General features: G+C 40.6%; 1 protein-coding gene across 1 annotated transcript in view; it reads left to right on the top strand.

The window, feature by feature from the left end:
* LOC137990066 (uncharacterized) overlaps positions 1-20,000 on the top strand; it is a 34,268-nt gene that overhangs the window by 9,475 nt on the left and 4,793 nt on the right. The window contains exons 4-18 of the mRNA XM_068835606.1: positions 1,379-1,479; positions 2,548-2,629; positions 3,139-3,284; positions 4,157-4,666; positions 5,405-6,091; positions 7,071-7,245; positions 7,864-7,964; positions 8,344-8,425; positions 9,519-9,664; positions 10,547-10,983; positions 12,431-12,465; positions 13,638-13,810; positions 15,290-15,976; positions 17,209-17,383; positions 19,247-19,350. Of these exons, the coding sequence (XP_068691707.1) occupies positions 1,379-1,479; positions 2,548-2,629; positions 3,139-3,284; positions 4,157-4,666; positions 5,405-6,091; positions 7,071-7,245; positions 7,864-7,964; positions 8,344-8,425; positions 9,519-9,664; positions 10,547-10,983; positions 12,431-12,465; positions 13,638-13,810; positions 15,290-15,976; positions 17,209-17,383; positions 19,247-19,350 (3,641 nt within the window). The remainder of the gene's footprint in view (positions 1-1,378; positions 1,480-2,547; positions 2,630-3,138; positions 3,285-4,156; positions 4,667-5,404; positions 6,092-7,070; positions 7,246-7,863; positions 7,965-8,343; positions 8,426-9,518; positions 9,665-10,546; positions 10,984-12,430; positions 12,466-13,637; positions 13,811-15,289; positions 15,977-17,208; positions 17,384-19,246; positions 19,351-20,000) is intronic.

Raw genomic sequence — 20,000 nt, 5'->3', positions numbered from 1 at the left:
GTTTTCGTCAACGTCGCCGTCGTAGATCGTAAAGTCCCTAATATTTCTTTGACGTTCTCCTCCTAACGACGTAAATTAACGACATCTGGAATTATGCAGAAACATTGAGCACCCGACAGTACATTTTCTCTCCAAAAGCACCACACCGCTGATTCCAATTTTATTAATTCTCAGATAGCAGAGACACATCTTAAATGACAAAATACTTGAAACCATTGTTGTTCTTCTTGCTCAGCCTTTGGTTATAGCTCTGAATTCACACCACTCAACTGGTTACATATACTTTTGTATATCGCGCTTGATACAGTTCAGTTATAGGAGGTTTTCACGTGATGTCATCGCCGCCATTCATATGCTGGTGGACGAAAACATACGATCTCTCATTAGCTTGTTTTGTTTGTCCACCAGAAGTCGTACATTTCTCTATTGTTATTGAGGTCAGCATCACGTTTACATGAAACGCGAACGGCGAACCTGACCACGTGACCACGATGATTTTCCCGCCATTTTCTACGTTTGCCGGCTGCCGCTTGCCGTTTCTACTTGAAAGTAGGCATTTTCGTGTTTGCCGTATACGTGAAATTTTCTTCTACATAAGAATTTGTTTGCGGAAAAACGGTACCCCAAAACCATTTTCCGGTATGCCAAAGGAAGAAAAATTAGGTTTCATGGTTATAAATCATTCATAACTGACTCCTTGTCGCAATTTTCTTCATGAACTCACGTTGACTCTCGGTTGCCCGACAAAACAGCTTCATCGAAACTCTCAAAATTTTGCTTTTTTTGTTTTTGCTTTTTAGTAACTAAATGCTGGAGTTGCCGTGGGTCACGCCAAGCTTAAGTCACAACCTTCTCTCTATTTTACGTGAACCGTGAAACGGCAAACCGACGTTCGCAGTTTCTACCTAAGCATGATGCTAAATCTCTCTATAGCTGCTCGCACGGAATCCTCAGTTCAACTGGTTAAGGGCACGTGGCATCGAAACAGCCACTGACAGTCCTATCTACAAATTCCTGCCTACATTACATAAGTGGATGCACTAAAAGAAAAATGCTTTTGCTTAGTTCAAGCTAAAGCATAGGATATGCGCTGTTTTATCTTGTCGCCGCGAAGCGGTGGGCTAAATATCCACCATTAGCCACCTCCAATACTATACAAGTGAATAGTGCTGTCCGCGTGCGCTGATTGCATAACTCGGAGGTGATTTTCTAGTACTATTTACCTCTACTTCGGTGAATAATTGTTAAGTATTTGGCAGATACACCGCTTTTAAATTGGCGTCATCTGGTAACATGATATCACAATGAAATCACAACTTCAACACAACACTTTAGTTTTTTGACTGCTAAATATTTATCCGTATTGTTCAATTGCAAGGTTATGGCATGACCGAGTTAAGTCCAGTAAGTCACGCTACGCCCTGTGATAACGTAAAATATGGATCTGTCGGAATACTTTTACCAAACCTGGAATGCAAGGTATGTTGATTCATCAAAATTGGGAGCTTACAAAACGACGACGGGTATGGCAAAGAAAACTCCGCAATACAAGAATATCATGGGTATCATAGATTAAAGGAGTAGAAACTAATCGTACAAAACGTGCGGTAGGCATTTAAGTATATATTTTTGCGGTACTCTGCAAAAAGATTAAGGTTTTGACGACAAACTGAGCGTACAAATCAGTATAAACGTTTCATTCTCTGTTTTTACTCTGAAATCGATCGTACCAACTTATTTTTAAGATGCTTTGTCGACATGAAAGAGATGAAATGTTTTTTAATGACGTTTTCGCCGACTTCGCTGTCGTAAATCTGAAAGGGAGAATCTTACGACATTGCGCATGTTCTAATCGTAACAAGTGTCATCATTTATGAGCCAATCGGAAACAACACTATTATTCATGCGGGAAATTTACACCTACCTGTAAAAATTACTCGATTATTAAGCAATCACTAATGAGCTAAGGACGAGCGAAATTTTCACGTACTCGTGTAAATTTCCCGCACGAATTATATCGTCGCTGCTTCCGATTGGCTTATAAATGGTGACATTCGCTTCGGCCAGAACATGCGCACTACCGTGATACTCTCCCTTTAAATGACCTAGGAACCCGACAAGTACGACGACGACGATGATGACTGAGATAATAAACTGTTGATTCAGACATCGGGTGGGACAAACAACCTTGATCTTTAACTGAGAAGAAAAACACAAAAATGACCCCCCTTTTTTGTGCCCTATTAGACAAACAAGATTAGTAATTGTTTGCGTCGCCCAAAACTTTCCCCTTTTGCTTAGTTGTGTGTGACGTTAAGGAACTCGCCGGCAACTCAAAAACATTACAGAATATAGTTCCTGGTATCTTCTCAAGAGTGACATCTGTATCTTACACAATATGATGATTTGACTCTCCAACAAACTTTCCGGTAAAAACTCCCTTCTGTGTGATTGGACAAATAAAAGCATATAAGTGCATTGGAGATTATGAAGGTCCAAGTACGTTTGCGATAAAACGGCACTATGATGTTTATATGATGTTTTCAGGTTATTAACGTCGAAGATGGAACAGAACTTGGTCCAAATGAAGATGGAGAAATTTGCATCAGAGGTCCGACCGTTATGAAAGGTGAGTAGGAGCAAATTAAGGTACCAACTGCAAATTACCAACTTCTACGCTTAATAACATGGGTGACAAATTACTCCTTAATTTTGTCGCAAAATTTCAGCGCTAATGTGAAACACAATGTTGCCATGGCAACTTTTCCTACAGTGCCAAAATGGCGTCCAGGTTTGCGGCTCGGGAAACTATTTGATTTTCGACAAAACGCAAGTGAGGTTATTGCCTAATTCCACTCGTCACTATTTGATTACTTATACAAATTTAATTAAGCGCCGCAAGAAAGATCTGTACGTAAGCTGGCGATTTGATTGTTATCCCGATTCGCTCTGAAAAAAGGGCCAACCTTCGAAAGCTCAGCTTGCAAATCTGCCTCATTTGCCCATTAAACCAAATTTTCGGGTTGTGTTATAATTATCTTCTTTGGTATTGATAATGGACACTCGAGCTTATTAAAAACTCATCCTCTTAGTTCTGATAACAAACGCACGGTAACATGGAACAATAATTCATAACAGGATACCTGAATAACCAAGAAGCCACCTCACAAACTATTGACATCGACGGCTGGCTTCACACAGGAGACATTGGACATTATGACGAAGACGAGCATTTTTACATCACGGATCGTCTGAAAGAGCTGATCAAATGCAAAGGATTTCAGGTACAAGATCAATCTGGACAGTATTATACATATCTTCTGCGTTAACGTATTCTTCCCAGGCAATAAAGCCCAATTTTTTTTGGTCCAGGCGAGAACAGAACCGTCCAGGTAATTTTAAGTTGTTGGTTATGAGCTTCTCACGGTCGCAGGAAAAAGAATCGTGCTTCTCGTGCCGTGAAAGAAGTAAGCAATAGAGGACGTTTTCCATGTTTCCATAGCCTCATCTAAACACTCGGGGGAGTTGGGAGAATTCGAGAAAGTTATGCAAACCCAAGACGCAGTCGAGGGTTTGCATAGCTGTCGAGAATTCTCTCAACTCCCCCTCGTGATTAGATGAGGCTATGGAAACACGCAAAAAAGACCTTAATTGCTTTTGTAATTATTTCTCAAAGATAATTCGACAAATGAAGGAAAATGCTGTTTTTTGTTCCTTTAGATTGAAACAGATTTTCTTGATACACGCTCATATTTCCTACCAGCCAATCAAAACGCGCGTCTGACAACACATAACCAATCAAAATTCGTGTGATGTCACAGCCGTGTTTCCACGCTCTCATCTAAACACAGCTATTGACCAATGAGGGTGCGCGTACTATCCTAATTATTTTATAAAACTATTTGGTTAGAGGAAATCTCTTACCAAAGCTGTTTAGCGTCCGCAATTACTTTTTTGTCAGGAGAGCTCCTCTCCTGACTTGTTAGCGTGTGAACTCGGTAATAGAGGTCGACGCTTCCGTTTATACACTCTTCCATACGTATTTAAGGGAAATCAGACAATGTGAAGAGGACCAAGTGTATCAAGTTTTTAATGCGCTCGCTTTTATCTCTTTTATCTGGAAATCGGTAGAAACTCACCAAATATTCATCCCCAGGTTCCCCCAGCAGAACTGGAAGTTCTTCTCATGTCGCACCCTGCCGTACTTGACGCAGGAGTGATTGGAGTCCCGGACCCTAGCGCTGGTGAGCTGCCAAAAGCATATGTCGTCCGGAAGGAAAGTGGAGACATCACCGAAGAAGAGCTGGTGAAATTTATTGAAGAACGAGTGGCCCCCTACAAGGCTTTAAGAGGCGGTGTTCAATTCATCGATGAAATACCAAGATCTCCAAGCGGCAAGATACTTCGTAGGATATTGAAAGAAATGGAGAAAGCTAACACGCAACAAGCAAAAAAAGACGAGAATCTGGAGAAGGGAAAAGAAGAGAGAAAAGAAGTAGAGAAAGACGAAGTAAAAGAAGAAGAAGAAGAAGAAGACGAAGAAAAAGAAGAAGAGGAGGAGGAAAATGTTCTGAAGAGCAAATATGAGGACGTAGAGATCCCTGGGATGTCTTGGACAGAATTTGTTTTTCAGCATTTTGATAAGTATGGCGATAGAATGGCTATAGTAAGTATTGAGAGGAATGGTGTAATGGTAGCCACAAGCCTTTTTGGGGTTTTAAGGATAAAAAAGGTGCAGTGAAACCTCAGTTGAGGTTAAAAGGACCATGTCACGCAAAATAATGTAATTACATGACACCCAAAATGCCCAAAAAGTAGAATGAAGTATTGCAATAACCACTTAAAACTGTTGAACAACATAAAAAAAAATACAGCAAAGGAAAGAGAAGCATGTATGGACAGAAATGGACAAGACTGAAACGGATTGCATTTGAGCAATCGTGAAACAAGTCGACCCAACGTTTTTCAAGTTTATGGCAAATCGCCTGGATAATGGTCGTTTTTGCTGAGAATCATCATATTTGTGATGTAACAATAATTTTATCAGTGAAGGAATTCCACATTACCATTTTCGAGTTTTAAACTCGTGATTATTAAATAAAGATTTCTCGTAAACATCCCAAAATAACGTGACATAGCCCCTTTATTTATAGACAAAGGGCTTTTAGTATTTATAGTTTCGCAAAGCGCAATTTTTATGAATCGATAAACAATGAATCAGTACTGTTTCATATCGTCACCATGAAAGTCATGCATACCCAAACGAAGGTCAACGATAGAATTACACCAGCTCCGAGACATTTTGATGGGACGTTTTTTGAGCCACATACGGTCTATTTAAACACCCGCAAAACTTTGATGTAGGAGTAAACAATTTCCTGACAGCGATTTGTTTGTTTTGCAGAAGGACAGCGCGACTGAGAAGTCGTACACCTTTCGAGAAATTAGAGACAAGAGCAGAAGTTTTGCTTCGGGGCTTATTAAGAAAGGTTTCAAAAAAGGAGACGTTTTCGCTCTGTTTCTTCCAAATCTGCCTGAATATCCAATCGTTTTCTTCGGCATTTTGGAAGCTGGCGGAGTCGTAACGTCCGCGAATCCTCTTTTCACAACAGAGGAATTAGCCAAGCAGCTTAAACTGGCTGATGCCAAATGGATCCTGACAGCACCGCAGCTCGTTCATCGGGCAAGGGAAGCCGCACAGGAGATAGGAAAAGATAACGTCTTTGTGGTGGGCGAGGTCGATGGATACCAGTCGATCTCAGAGCTTCTCAAAGACGATGGCTCAAGTGTTCCAGAACTTTCCATCGACCCGAAAGAAGATACTGCAGTGATTCCCTTCTCGAGCGGAACGACTGGACTTCCTAAAGGAGTGATGCTTACACATCGCAATCTCGTTGCTTGTGGCTCCATGATGCGAGCTAAAGGCTGTTTGAGTTTTGATGAGACTACAGTGTTGCTGGCGTTTCTTCCTTTCTTTCACAGCTTCGGCATGGTAGCCAATATGTCCATGGGCCTTCATACGGGCAGTACTATCATATCAATGCAACGCTTTGACAAAGACAAGTTCCTTCAAGCTCTGCAAAAATACGAGGTTCGTATTTTAAGCAACGAGTGGAAAAATAGAGAATATTACATGATCACGGGGAGATACGAATTTTATCTTCGAGTCCTAATGGTATAATTTCAGCACGATGAGCTAAAATTCGTATTCCCGCGGGGTTCTGTTATTGTCATCATCATCATCATCATTTCTCTTTGCGCCAGTAGGCGCATAAGGCCGTCACGCTCTTTGCCCAATACTCTCTGTTTCGCGCCGCTGCCTTGGCCACATTCTGTTATTGTAATGTTCTGTTTATTATGTACTATAGTACTGTTTTATTATATAGATAACAAAAATCCAAATCTGAAGCAGTTTCATTGTCTTAGTATCTCGAAGCCATTCAAGTTTTTACTGATTTCTTTAAAATAAAATTTTAATTAATGACACCAACGGGCCCAGGACTTCGCTCTTCAACAGGGTGCATTAATATTATTGGCTGACATGTCTGTAACCATGACGACATCATATCCTCCAATATCTTGCACTTCGCACGACGAAGATACCAAATTTTAGTAAGAAGAAAAGTTCCAGTATTTCATCGATATCTATATAAAAAATAACCTTTCTATCTCCAACAAAAGTAATCGATATAGAAAATATCCCCTTGCTTTTGTTTTTGCTCCATTTTTCCCTTTCATTCCACTGTCTTCTCTCCCCGCCCCCATAATAGGAAATAAAGTTATTCGCCCATCTGAATGCTGCTGAAAAAAATTTTTTTCCGTATTTTGATCATGACATAATTTTAGCGAGAGGTTGAGCCCTCGAGCACATTTTCGAGTAGCCAGAAAATTCTCATGGGAGCGCTCGCTACAATAGCCTGTTACCAATCAACTGTGAGATGCACAAACTTGGGTCCCTTCACACGAATTCATGCGATTTCAAATGAAAAACTGTAGAAAATACTTTTGTTTGTCATTGTAACACCAACCCAATTTTTACTCTGCACTGTGTGCCTATGCTTTCTTGTCAGGTGACACACATGTCCGTGGTACCCCCTGTGGTGCTAATGCTAGCGAAGCACCCAGCGGTGGATAACTACAATTTGTCGAGTTTGACTGAGATGACCAATGGCGCTGCACCCCTGGGAGTAGAATTGTCGAAAGAAGTGCTAAAGCGTTTACCATCCCTTAGTGGGGTCAGGCAAGGTAAGTAAGCTGAAATAAAGCCAAGTACCCCCCTCCCCTTCCTCTTCAGAGACTGCAAATACCACTACTACTAGTACTAATGCTGCTGCTGCTGCTCCTGCGGCTACCACTCAGTACTACTACTACTACTACTACTGCTACTACTACTACTACTACTACTACTACTACTACTACTACTACTACTACTACTACTACTACTACTACTACTACTACTACTGCTACTACTACTACTGCTACTACTACTACTACTACTACTACTACTTCTTGGCAGTCGCAGAGTTACGTGTAAATACTCTTTGCAGAGTTGACTTCCATTGAGTTATTGTTCTTGGATAATAAGGAAGTTTGTAAGCTTGAGTGAAAGTATGGCCCTCTTGGCTTCGTCAAGTAGAGTAGGGATGACGTCATCTGTGACGTCGAGTCTCACCTGTCTCACATGTTGAAGGGATTTTATGCCAGAAACGGAGACGGTTTTCTCGAAGAAGCTTGATCCAGACAAAAGGAATTTATATTCATTGCAGACCAACATTTTATTCAAATAATATGGTCATCATCTGGTTTAAATGGACTTTTTCAAACCAGAAAGGATTCTTATAGTATCTTTACCACCCCTGACAGGTTATGGCATGACGGAGCTGAGTCCCGTATGTCACATGACCCCATTTGAAAACAACAAACATGGCTCAGTAGGATTGTTACTGCCAAATTTGCGATGCAAGGTAAGGGTTGAAATACACATGAATAAAGAGATCCCTTTGGGTTGTAATTGGCTCACAAAATGTCGCGCCACATTTTAGCCAATCAGGGGTAAAAGCGCTCGCGAACGTTTTCCCATCCTTAACGCCGGCTGCGTGTATTCTTCTTCCGTCTCTTTGTCTAATTTGATTGTCTGTATCTGCTATGCTGCTGTGATTGGCTGAGGAATTTGATGCTGTTCTGATGGAGGTCAATTAAAAACCGCTCTTCATTTCACGATAGATAAATAAATGAATGAATAGAGAAATAAATAAACTCGCTTGGGCATCAATGTTTTCGTCATTTTGATTGTGATTCTTTTCGTTCCCAGCTCTCTAATAACTTTGATTTATTTGTTATCAGATTGTCGACGTAGAGACTGGAGAGGCTCTCGGCCCAGGTTATGACGGCGAGATTTGTGTCAAAGGGCCTACCGTCATGAAAGGTAACTAGTGTAGTAAAGACATCGAAGAATTGCATTGACCTAGAGGCTGTGAACGTCCACGTATCTTTCTCAGTTGTATTTGACTATCAAATAAGTCATCATCAAACAAATGTAAAGCTTGTGTTCTCTGCAGAAGGGTTCTAATAACCATTACCAGATCATTTTATTGTTTAAGAAACTGAACAAATTGCCAAAAGCCACTAGAGGACTCAAATGGGGCTCTCACATCAGATGTAGTTTCCCTGTTGTAGGCGCAAAACTGAATAACGCAAACCGTTGCACTTACCTTATTGCTAGAAACAGGTGGCAAGTACTTAGACTTAAAGTGAAACTTTTCTTTGCGTTAGACACGTCTTGTCTCTTTTCTAACTAACTTCTACGTTTTTGATGGCTACATAATTAAGGCGGCCATCACTACGAGCAAGCTGGTACCCTCAGTTTGAGATTCATGTCCTCTATGCCTTACGTGTTTAATTTATGACGGAACGTGTTTAAGGACGGTGCCTACTAATTCAATGGTATTTTTGCCCCGGTTTATGATTACGCAGAAAATGTAGATCTTAACAAGTGTTATTGAAATCCAAAAAGAAAATTGGGGGCAACCATGCATTTTTCAAAGATAATTGATGAATAATATTTGTAAAAGGCTTTAAAATACAAAGAAATGTATGGCGTTCCTTCTCAAATTGAAGCTTAATTATCTTTCGAAAATGCATGGTTAGCCCCAAATTTCTCTTTGGATACCAAGAGTACTTACTAAGATCTACTATTTCTGGATAGTTTTAAATCGCGCAAAAATATCCCTGTATTAATAAGCACCACCCATAGGAAATCCGAATATCTCGAGATGCGCAGAACGTATGCGCAATAACAATAGTAGGCGCCGTCCTTAATTTATGACGAATTCTGACGGAAAAAACGATTGTGAGTTGATTAGCTAAGTGGACAGAGCTTGGCGGGAAAGCTGCCCTTAAAATGGTCGGTATAGAACTCCAATGAAAAAATTAAATCGACATTTCATTTTGGACCAAAACGAATCAAGATCAACCCTGCAGAGAGGTTGTGAAAGTTTTTTTTTTTTTTGCATCCTTAGGATACTTAGACAATCCAGAAGCCACCGCACAGACGATTGACAGCGATGGCTGGCTTCACACTGGGGATGTTGGACACTACGACGAAGATGAACATTTTTTCATTGTTGACAGAGTTAAGGAGCTTGTCAAGTACAAAGGATACCAGGTAAAAGCCACAAGACACGATGTCAATAACAATTGCCTGGCCGTAACGATATTTTTAAAAAAGATGTTCCGAATTCAAGCCTTTTTCAATTGAAATTACATGAAATTAAACCAGTTTCTTTTATTCTTGGCAAAACACAAATTTCAGCTTCACTTTTGCGGTTTTAGTGTTGTGAACGTTACGCTAAATCTCACTATATTCCTCATAAACCACCTTTAAATTTTTAAATTGAGGGCCTCGCGCAGGGGAGGTCTTGTTTTCTTTTTTAAATTTGCCTGTGTTGATTACTTCCAAACTTGTTCTGAGTGTTTTGATCTCTAAAATGGCTTCTGTTCCCTTGCTCCACAAGATATTTTGTCTTTGTTCCCCTGTTTCCCATTTCAAATTAGCCATGTCCCTTGGCAAACCTCTGGGAGACACTCTAAATTGAATGCGTGATGACTTCAACCTGTTCAACTGCAATGGAAAAACGAAAAATTTGTTTTTATCACACGAGTTGATAAAGCCGAGGTAAATTAACTAAGTAAGAAAACCTTGTGAGACGGCGTTTTGAGCGCTAGCGCTTCGTCCGACCGAAGGGCTTCTTCAGAGCACTAACGAAAGGGCTAAGGCGTGAAACGTCATCTCACAAATAACTTTTTCATTCGGTGGTTAATTTAGCTTTATCAAGTCGTGTAATAAAGCCAATTTTTTTTTCACTCCCTTCTGACGCAGCACCAAAGTTTCCTCAAAAATTAATGCCATCATTCGTTTGTAACGGGAAAGGCCCGATGGCGCCTGCGTAGCTTGCTTTACTCGCGTTCGCGTCGTAGACTCGTTGCTTTTGCCGGCAATGATTTGCGTCGCTCGTGTACACCAGGCTTACATCTCTCCTTCTCTCAGGTTCCTCCGGCCGAACTTGAAGCTCTTCTTATTTCCCATCCCGACATTCAAGACGCAGCAGTTGTCGGTGTCCCGGATGAGGAAGCGGGCGAACTGCCAATGGCATTTGTTGTGCGCAAAGCCAATGCAACCATTTCAGAACGTGACGTGGAGATATTTGTAGATGAAAACGTAGCACCGTATAAAAAGCTCCGAGGAGGAGTCGAGTTCATCGATGAAATTCCGAGGTCTTCGAGTGGCAAAATATTGCGCCGAGAACTGAAAGATAAATTAAGGAATCTGAAAAAGTCACAAAAACCTTCCAGTTTTAAAGACAGTGTCAGAAGAAGCGTAAGGATATCGGAAGGTACAAGTGGCAACACTGTGGAAATGCCCAGGAGACAAATCAGGAGACAATACCAAAGCGCTAGAAGGTCGCAGTGCTGTGTTATTATTTAGTGATGCACTTTAAGTTTCTAAAGAATTCGGATCACTCTGAGAAATTGAAGAGGAAACAAGGAAGACACTGCAGTATATATATCATGGTCACATACGCCTTTCTGAAAATTAACGCATTCGAAAATTGCTTATATTGATGAGACGATGAAACTTCAGAGCTGCTACTTGCAGCAAGGACAGTAGCATTTTACATTCAATTTTCATGGGCCATGGGTTTTTATTTACCACGAGTTTTTATTGCTGAAAATAACCTTGGATATCTCTTGTCAATTACATGAAGGAATTTTCAAATCCTTGTATAATTCACTCCTTTTTCCATCGAGCCGTAGTTACTAAAACGAGGAATGACCTAAAATCATCTAAAATGACCGAAAATGTTCTAAAATGACATAAAATGAGCTAAAACGGTATCTAAAATGACCTAAAATGAGTTGGTCATTTTAGGCTATTTTAGATCATTTTAGGTCATTCTTCGTTTTAGTAATTACGCCACAGAGCATACCCTTGCGAAGCACTAGGAACATGAACAAGAACAGTGTTTCCTACAAGTGGTAAGAGCTGATCTTTGGGGTAGGAAGAAGCACAAACTTTAAAACCCGTTGGCTCTAGACTGAGTAATTGTGATGAATGATGATCTTATGTAAATACTTATAAAACAATTGGAATTTTCAGAAGCTTGCTTCGTTAGTCCAGTTTATATCAGTGTTGATAGGAAATCCAGCAGTCTGAGTTTCCAACTTCTCATACTCTCTTCTTTCATCTGAAATCATGATACTTTGAACAGTAGATGACATTGTGTGTATGTTGCAGGTAAAATCCGTTCTCAGGTTGAATCCGTTTTAACGTACAATTGGTTAAATTCGTGATCCGCATTTTACCTAGGTTGACTTATGCACTCACCTATCGGTAGCTTAAAACCCCTCTAAAAAGGATACTGTCTTACTCATCTCAACACATCTTCTTAATGTTTGGTGTCATTTTATCGGTTTCTGTATTCATACACTCATTAATTTAGTCTCAAAAAACATTACAACATAGTAAGGGAACAAAAAACTATACTACTCACTTAACGGAAGTCGAACTCGCACCCTTCAGATCTGTAGTACTGTGTCTTAACCACAACACTACCACGACGAACATGCTCAACCCAACACAGTTCTTTTCATTATTTACTTTTCTATGATTAGTCAATTAATGTTTATGTATAACAACCAAAACTAATTCTAACCTGACCCTAATTTTTCACTAAGGTTAAGTTAGGCTCCATGAAGGTTTCTTCAATCCATCTGAGTGCGTATTCAACCTAGGTAAAATGAGGATCACCAATTTAATCTAGGTTAAAATGGATTCAACCCGAAAACGGATTTTACCGGCAACATATACGTTGAACGGAAAGTGAATGTCAGTTTGAGATATGAAAACAAAATCTGGGCTTTTTTCACACAGTGGCTATGTTGCCGATCCTCGAGTTGCTAAACTCAGTAACGAGTTTAGGTATTCAGTTACCATGGTGCCAGAGGTTTTTCTTGAGCCGTGAGAGAGCCGCGAAGTCGTGAAGACGAGTCGCGAAGCGGTAAAGACGAATCGCGAAGCGGTGAGAAGAAAAAAAACCTCTGGTTACCTTGGACTTAAATCTCACTTTCATGCAGACGCCAGCTGTCAAACTCGTCAAAATGATAATTACAAAAGGGACCAATGGCAACTTAGCAATCACCCCTTTGCGTGGTTGTAAAAATATCAACCAATCCTAACCTGAGGGTGTCAGATCCTGCCGTTTCGCGACTCGTCTTCACCGCTTCTTGGCTCTCTCGCAGCTCACGGAAAATATCTGGGGCCAAGGTAGTATTCAAAACACATGTGAAAAAATTAAAAATGTTAGACAGGAAAAAATCATGTGTATTTGACTGAAGTCCTGGCTGTTTGTAAGAGCCCCTCCTTCCTTTCCTAGTTTCGCATTCAGAATAAGCCCGGGTGGCCGTTTCTCAAAAGTCCCGAAACTTTACGGGCCGTTTTCGGGTGTCACAATTCCCTTTGTATCTCAAGAAAGGAGAAGATTTAATTCGTCAAACTTCACAGTTATTTTTCTTTTTGTTGCCTTAAATACATGTTAAAAGATCGGCTTACCAAAGCAAGCGGTTGGCAATTTCACAAATGGCTTTTCGGGACTTTCGAGAAACGGGCCCCAGGGCCCACTTGTCCGAAAGCCGATCAACGCTAACCCGCGATTAAAAATAAACCAAGGTTTTAATTTCGCTCCCTGAAAGTGCCTTCAAAAACCAACGATCTGTGAAATGGCCCCAAATTATTGAGTGACTGCCTCGCCCACTTCCATTAAACATTTTGATAAAATTTCTTCCCCACGGTGTGAGCAGTAGCCAGCTTTCGCCTTCAAGGTGTGAAAGATACGTTTTCAAAATCATGAGTCCCGGGAAGAACTCAGTAGATAAACGACCAGGCTTACAGGAGAGGCCACCTCAAATTACAGCAACAATTCTGCAGATAATGCTGCAGAGTCGCATTGCCCAATCAATCAGATTCTCGGGAACGGCCAAAATTGTCTCGCCACTTAAGCAAAAACCGAAACAGAAACAGCCGTAAGTCAAAAGTGGGCTGGAACATGTCGGAGGGCTGAGCTTGGGAGGCCTGTGCTAAGACGATAACACTAGCCGACTGTCACACCAGCCAAGGTATCACATACAGTGTAATCTACGTATTTCTATGGCTATCGTACGAAGCAAAGGGCCTGACGTGAATATCCCTGAAAATTTATCGTGGACTCAATTTGTTTACCAGAACTATGATGAATACGGAGACAGGCCAGCAATTGTACGTAAGAACAAATTCATTCCTCTTTATTTGACCAAAACAGGTCAGACCGTATGTCTCATAAAGATAATGAGTATTCGAGAACAACGTTTGCTTTTGCGGACTGTAGACTGAAGGTCGAAGACGACTGTGCATGGGAAAACCCCAAAACCGTTACTAATTAATTAGGTGTATGGTTAGTATTAGTAAATGGTTGGGTTCAATTCTTTTCACAGTTGTCTGCTTTCACTGATCGATCGATAGTTATTTGGATTTGAGACCTACCCATTTTAATTAGTTTTTACAGGGATCCTTCGGAATTTAATGGCAACATTCCTCTTGTCAAATACACAAGTTACGAGCCCAATTATTTAATCTGAAGCTGTTGGGTTGTTGGTGTTTAAATAAAAGTGATGTATCTAAAGTACGAGCATGAAAATATCGACAGGAAAGAGTTCAAAGCATTGGTCTGTACCCTCTGCTTGCCGTTTTTCTTGGCTTCAAAAACCGTTATGTTCTTTCTTACTATTTGCTTTTGTATTTCTGCAATGATCATGAAATGCTAAGCTATACATTTGCGTGACTAAAACGTTAATCTGTTACGCAAGGTCAGTTAGCGTGACAGGAAATACAAAACACTCCATGTCACACAAACTCTCATAACCAACCGACAGTTACACTCTGCTGTTAAACTTAGCCGAGAGGAAATCTGCCCACTAGAATTTTGGACTTTTTTCTTCTGAAATCTTGATTCTGAATTATTTACCTTAAACAAGGTTGTATGCATAATAGGCACACCCTGGGTGCCAGAGGACTTTTTTTTCAAATGTCCAAGAGATGCATGCGGAAGGGCAACCCTAAAACCCGGAATGCGGAATCCGGAATCACAGTAAAATACAGAGAGTAAAAACTATCCTAAACATTCATAAAAGCTACCCTTAGGCCTAATTAGGCCTAAAAACGTTTGTTTAGGCCTAAGGTTAGCTTTTATAAATGTTTAGGATAGTTTTTACTCTCTGTGTTGTACTGTGATTCCGGATTCCGGATTCCGGGTTTTAGGGTTGCCCCATGCGGAATTACCGAGGAAACAATTTTTTTTTTCAGTTCTTGTTCTTTGCACATAGCGTTGTTCGGACCTTGGAAAAAAACCTCCTCTGGCACATGGGGTATAATAGGGCGTTAACGGTCTATTTGTCTTTTAGAGTGAGTTTCAATCGAATGTTGTAAAACCAAAACCAAAGTAATTACTTTGGCCAATCAAAAAGGACGGAGACAATCCAGTAAACCAATCAAAACTTGAAACAATTAGACGTAGCCGACACAAAGCGCAGGAAAATGTGCACGCGCGAGCCACGATTGGTTTTGGTTTCACTTCTGAGTGGTTGAAAAAGTGGCGCAAGAACTTTGAACCAATCACTGAGTGAAGTAATGCAAAACCAAAGAAATTTGCTAATTACTTCCGACACTCAATTGAAAACCGCTCTAATTTGTCCTCAACAGGTAGAAGCTGAATCTGGAAAATGGCTTACCTTCGCTCAGCTAAAAGACCAAACTCATCGCCTCAGTTCTGGGCTGGCAAGAAAAGGCTTTAAAAAGGGTGATGTCGTAGCACTGTATCTTCCAAACTGCTTAGAATACCCAATAATTATCTTTGGCGTCGCAAACTTAGGAGGAACTATTACGACTCTTAACCCTAAGTGTTCGCAGGAGGAGCTAGCTCGCTACTTCAGCATCTCCCGGCCAAAATATGTTGTCACCACTCCCCCTCTTGCAGAGAAGGCGTTTTCTGCAGATGTGCTAAAAGAAGTTCACTTGGTGTTTGTGATAGGCCAAGCGGAAGACTGCGAGTCCATTGGTGATCTTTTGCTCGACGATGGGACTGCATTTCCAAGTGAAGTGAAAATCAACCCAAAAGAAGACGTAGTGGCTTTACCATTCTCAAGTGGAACAACTGGTTTTGCTAAAGGTGTCATGCTAACACACTACAATCTGATAGCGCAAATGCAAATAACCTTTCCAAACAAAACCAATGCTGAAAATATGGAAATCGTTATAAGTGTGTTACCCTTTTACCATATTTATGGCTTGACGTTAATAATGGCCTTGCGTCTCTATCTTGGGAGTAAGATAATCTTTCTTTCACATTTCGAGCCCGCCACATTTCTTCAAGCCATTCAAGACTACAAGGTTAGTATGCTCTTTCTTGTGTCATTTACAATCTCCTCCATGTTCAACTTTCCCCGTCCAGAACAGGGGAGAAAACCCGATGAGTTAGTAGCCTCTCTGCACCTCTCTCTTTCTGAGCCAAGTTTTTTAAAGATCGTCTTGAAGTTACTGTGAAGGTCAGAATCACCGCATTTCAACCAGAGTACTCTATAGAGCATTTTCGCATGATGTCACGGCGGCCATGTTGATGTTCCAAAACAAAGAAATGGTGGCCATGACCAAACTAATCCTCCAGGAATTTAACTCTATTTTTATGCAAATACTTTCGTTTGTTTCAGTAATCCAATATGGCTGCTGGTCACATATTTCACATATGCAGAGTCTAATCCAAATGAGAAAAAATCTATTATTTTTGCTCATTTGCTTTAGATTCAACACATGTGAATTGCGTCGTTTAAAACGTGCCTAAGCAGGTCATTTCATTTCATGATCAAGTATGCGTATTACATTCAGTTTTGTACCTCTTGACATTCAGTGCAATGCACTCAGTTTTTTTACTAATATATTCTTTATTCAAAATATATTTGTTGTTTAGTATTAAGAGTTCTTGGCTATGGTGTCACGAGAAATGGTTTATCAAATGAGTTGATATGGTAAATTGACCATTGTAAAGAATTTCGATAGCTGACGTTTCGATCGTCAGTCCATCCCTCTCGTTAGCCCTGCCTTTCGTTTAAGCATTAGCCTTTTGCTCTGACAAAGGGCTAATGCTCGAAACGTCAGCTTCAAATTTCTTTAATTTACAGTGGTCAATTTACCATAGAACAGTTTTCAAATGACTATCGAAAGTAATTACGCGATTGCCATTGTTATGCTTTAGTGATTGGTTTAAAAATCTCGCGCCAGTCTATCAAGCAATGAAAAGGAAAACCAATACTAATCGCGACTTTCGTGTGCGATTTTTCCCACACTTTGAGCAAGTTACATGGAATTGCTACGAATTTGGATTGGTTCATTGCCCTGTTTGCACCTGCTGTGATTGGTCGAAGTAATTACTATGGTATTTCTTTTACGACAATCAATTGAAAACCGCTCTATCAACCTAGTCGATAAACCATTTCTATCTTTCACTTCCCCAATGACGCAGTTGCACAGTTCTTTAGAAACTAAAGCCCTCTATACATATGGGGTCATGAGGTTACCATGTAATAACTTTTTTTTTTTAATTTTTGGTTTACGGTTACTTTCCACAGGTTACAAGAGCTCCCTTGGTTCCCCCTCTGTTAATTTTCTTGGCGAAACATCCGATGGTAGACAAGTTCGACTTGTCAAGTCTTAATAGTGTCCTTTCGGGAGCAGCACCACTCTCCAAGGAACTGGAAACAGCTGTTGCTGAGAGACTACCTGGCGTGGGTACGATTCAACAAGGTAATGTAACATTTCCTTGGGAGCTTTATACTCTGAGAGGCTCTATTTGTAATGGACCTAGAAAAATTGAGCGACAAAAGTAGTGGAGACACAATTATGAAAAATTCATTGTTACATTTTCCATTTGCATTCCCCCCTCCCTCATTCAATGTTGTTAACGGCAAAAAAATCAACATTGCTAGGTGCGGAAGTAGACCTTTTTCGATATATTAAAATTCAGCTGGAAAGAGAGGTTCTGAGGACAAAGGCAAAGGAAAGTGGATGATATGTAAATATTTTTGCAGTCATTCCAACATGTTTCTATTGTTGTTGTTGTCCTCACTGCTTCACTATCAAGCTGAATATTTGATATTTCGAAAATGGCTCATTGGCTTCTTCTTAGCCTTGGGTTAAACCAAATACCGCTTTAAATGTACAAATCTATAACTGTAATATTATGCGCGATGTTATATGTTAACCCCGGTGAATGAAATGAAGAGATTTATTTCTCAATAATGACTCAGGAAGGCATGGTTAGGGTGCTCGACTCCGGATGGAGTGGTCCGGGGTCGGGTCCTGGCCGGAGACATTGTGTTGTGTTCTTGGGCAAGACACTTCACTCTCACAGTGCTTCTCTCCACCCAGTTGTATAAATGGGTACCGGTGAATAATGCTGGGGGTAATCCTGCAATGGACTGGCATCCCATCCAGGGCGGGGGGGAGTAAAAATATTCCTAGTTGCCTTATGCTGCAGAAACCGCAGCTAAGCGCCGCCGGATGGGCCTTCGAGGCTAGGCTCATAGCAGACTTTACCTTTTTATGACTCAGGGATACTCGGAAAAAATCCGAGTGCTCCTTGGTCGGAGTCGAACCTACGACCTCATGCCAATTACTTTGTCGGCTGCTCTACCACTGAGCTGTTGGGGTTTCGTGGGAGCTTGGCCATTAAACTAGGTTCTTGTCACAATTGTTCTGCTTTACTGCAAGGATCTAAATAGACCACTTTCGATATATTAAAATTGGACTTAAAACAATGAACATGATTTCGAGGCTCTGGGGAATAAAATGAGGATTTGTATGAGTTTTGTCCTCGGAGCCTCGAGATGATGTCTTTTGTCTAAGGAGGCTATCAATTTAACAGAACTGACCAGCCAGACCAGCCATCTAGAAGGTCTAACTCTACAACTCCTTCTAGTTAACACACTTCTGATATGATCTCTGGAAAAATGCGAGAGACTATCATTCAAGTGTTCCTTCAAATAGCTGCATTTGCGTTGAAAACTGATGGGTCTGACCGGCCAGTTCTGACAGAAGGAAAGCGCCCTTAAACTGATTTTTAATATAATTTATCGAAAGTGGTCTATTGTCGAAGAAATGGAGCATATTCGCGTTTATACTGAAAGAGTATCCTTGATTCACTATCGATAAATAAATTTAATCATATAACATTATAATGCACTTTTGCCAATCCTTCGGGTCTGTCGCCCGCACCACCTAACCTTCGGTTATTTCTAGTATTTGAAGGTGACAATCTAGGTCACAGCGGGGTGGGGTGGGGAGGGGGAAGATACAGCCTGCACGTTTTACGCTATGGTCAGCGACCCACAGCGGAAAATAGGCCAGTTTCATGTAGAATGGCCCAAGAATGCGAAATTGACAAGTTAGTGTCAAGAAAGGTGTGCATGCTCAACAAACCCCTTGACTAATAAATCAATTTGTCCTGTCGCACAAAAGGAAAATTTTTCGCATCTTTCATTTTAGGATTTAGGACGGTATGCCTGGAAATTTCGATACGAAACCGTTGCAAATCCAGGCAAGTATGGAAACCCAAACTTATCAATGCATTTGGCATCCATTCATGCTGTTTTTTCTTCTGATCCGTAGGTTTTGGAATGACAGAACTTGGTGGGGCATCTCATGGTCGAGGTCATGATGGTAAAAATATTACTGGATCTGTTGGTCACCTGTTGTCCAACTTGGAATGTAAGGTACAAGGGAACCGCCTGAACTGACCAAAAGTATGCAAAATGGCTGCAAGTAGGATATAGACTTAAAACTCATCATTCTGTTTTGCTCAAATTCTTAAATTTAATCGCATTTTTTCATAATAGAAGGTGATATGAGTCAGTAACTTTATCAACTATGGGCTGATTGAGTTTAGGATTGGAGGTTTCCTTTCAAAAATCTCCAACTTCCACATGCACGCGCGTTGGATATGAGACGGTAAATAGCCAGCCAACGAGACGCGTAGCGCCGAGTTGGCGATAACCAACGAATGGAATTATTTTTTTATTAAATTCTGAACGCTTAGACACTAGGAAGCGAAAGCTAATCAGTTTCCTGCTTGGCAAAACTCGACGCAATCATTTTCCATGTTAGGTCATACCAAGAGTGAATTAGATGAGAATGTTGTTATGGCATAGGTGGGCTTTCCAGCACAGTCACAAATGAGTCTATTTTTAGAATACTCGTTCCCGCGAAAATCAGTTGTCACGTCCCTGAAAAAACATGGCAGAAGCAGTCACGTGTGACATGGCTTCTTCTCTTTTTTTTTTTTTTTTTTTTTTTAATTGGCGCCCCTTTGTTTGTTTCGCGCGCAAAGTGTATCTAAAAATAAATCCATTTGTGACTGTGCTAG

Source organism: Montipora foliosa, unplaced genomic scaffold (assembly GCF_036669935.1).
Source record: "Montipora foliosa isolate CH-2021 unplaced genomic scaffold, ASM3666993v2 scaffold_54, whole genome shotgun sequence".
Classification (NCBI taxonomy): Eukaryota; Metazoa; Cnidaria; class Anthozoa; order Scleractinia; family Acroporidae; genus Montipora; species Montipora foliosa.
The sequence above is the reverse complement of the archived record's forward strand: the minus strand, read 5'-3'. Positions and strand labels throughout refer to the sequence as shown.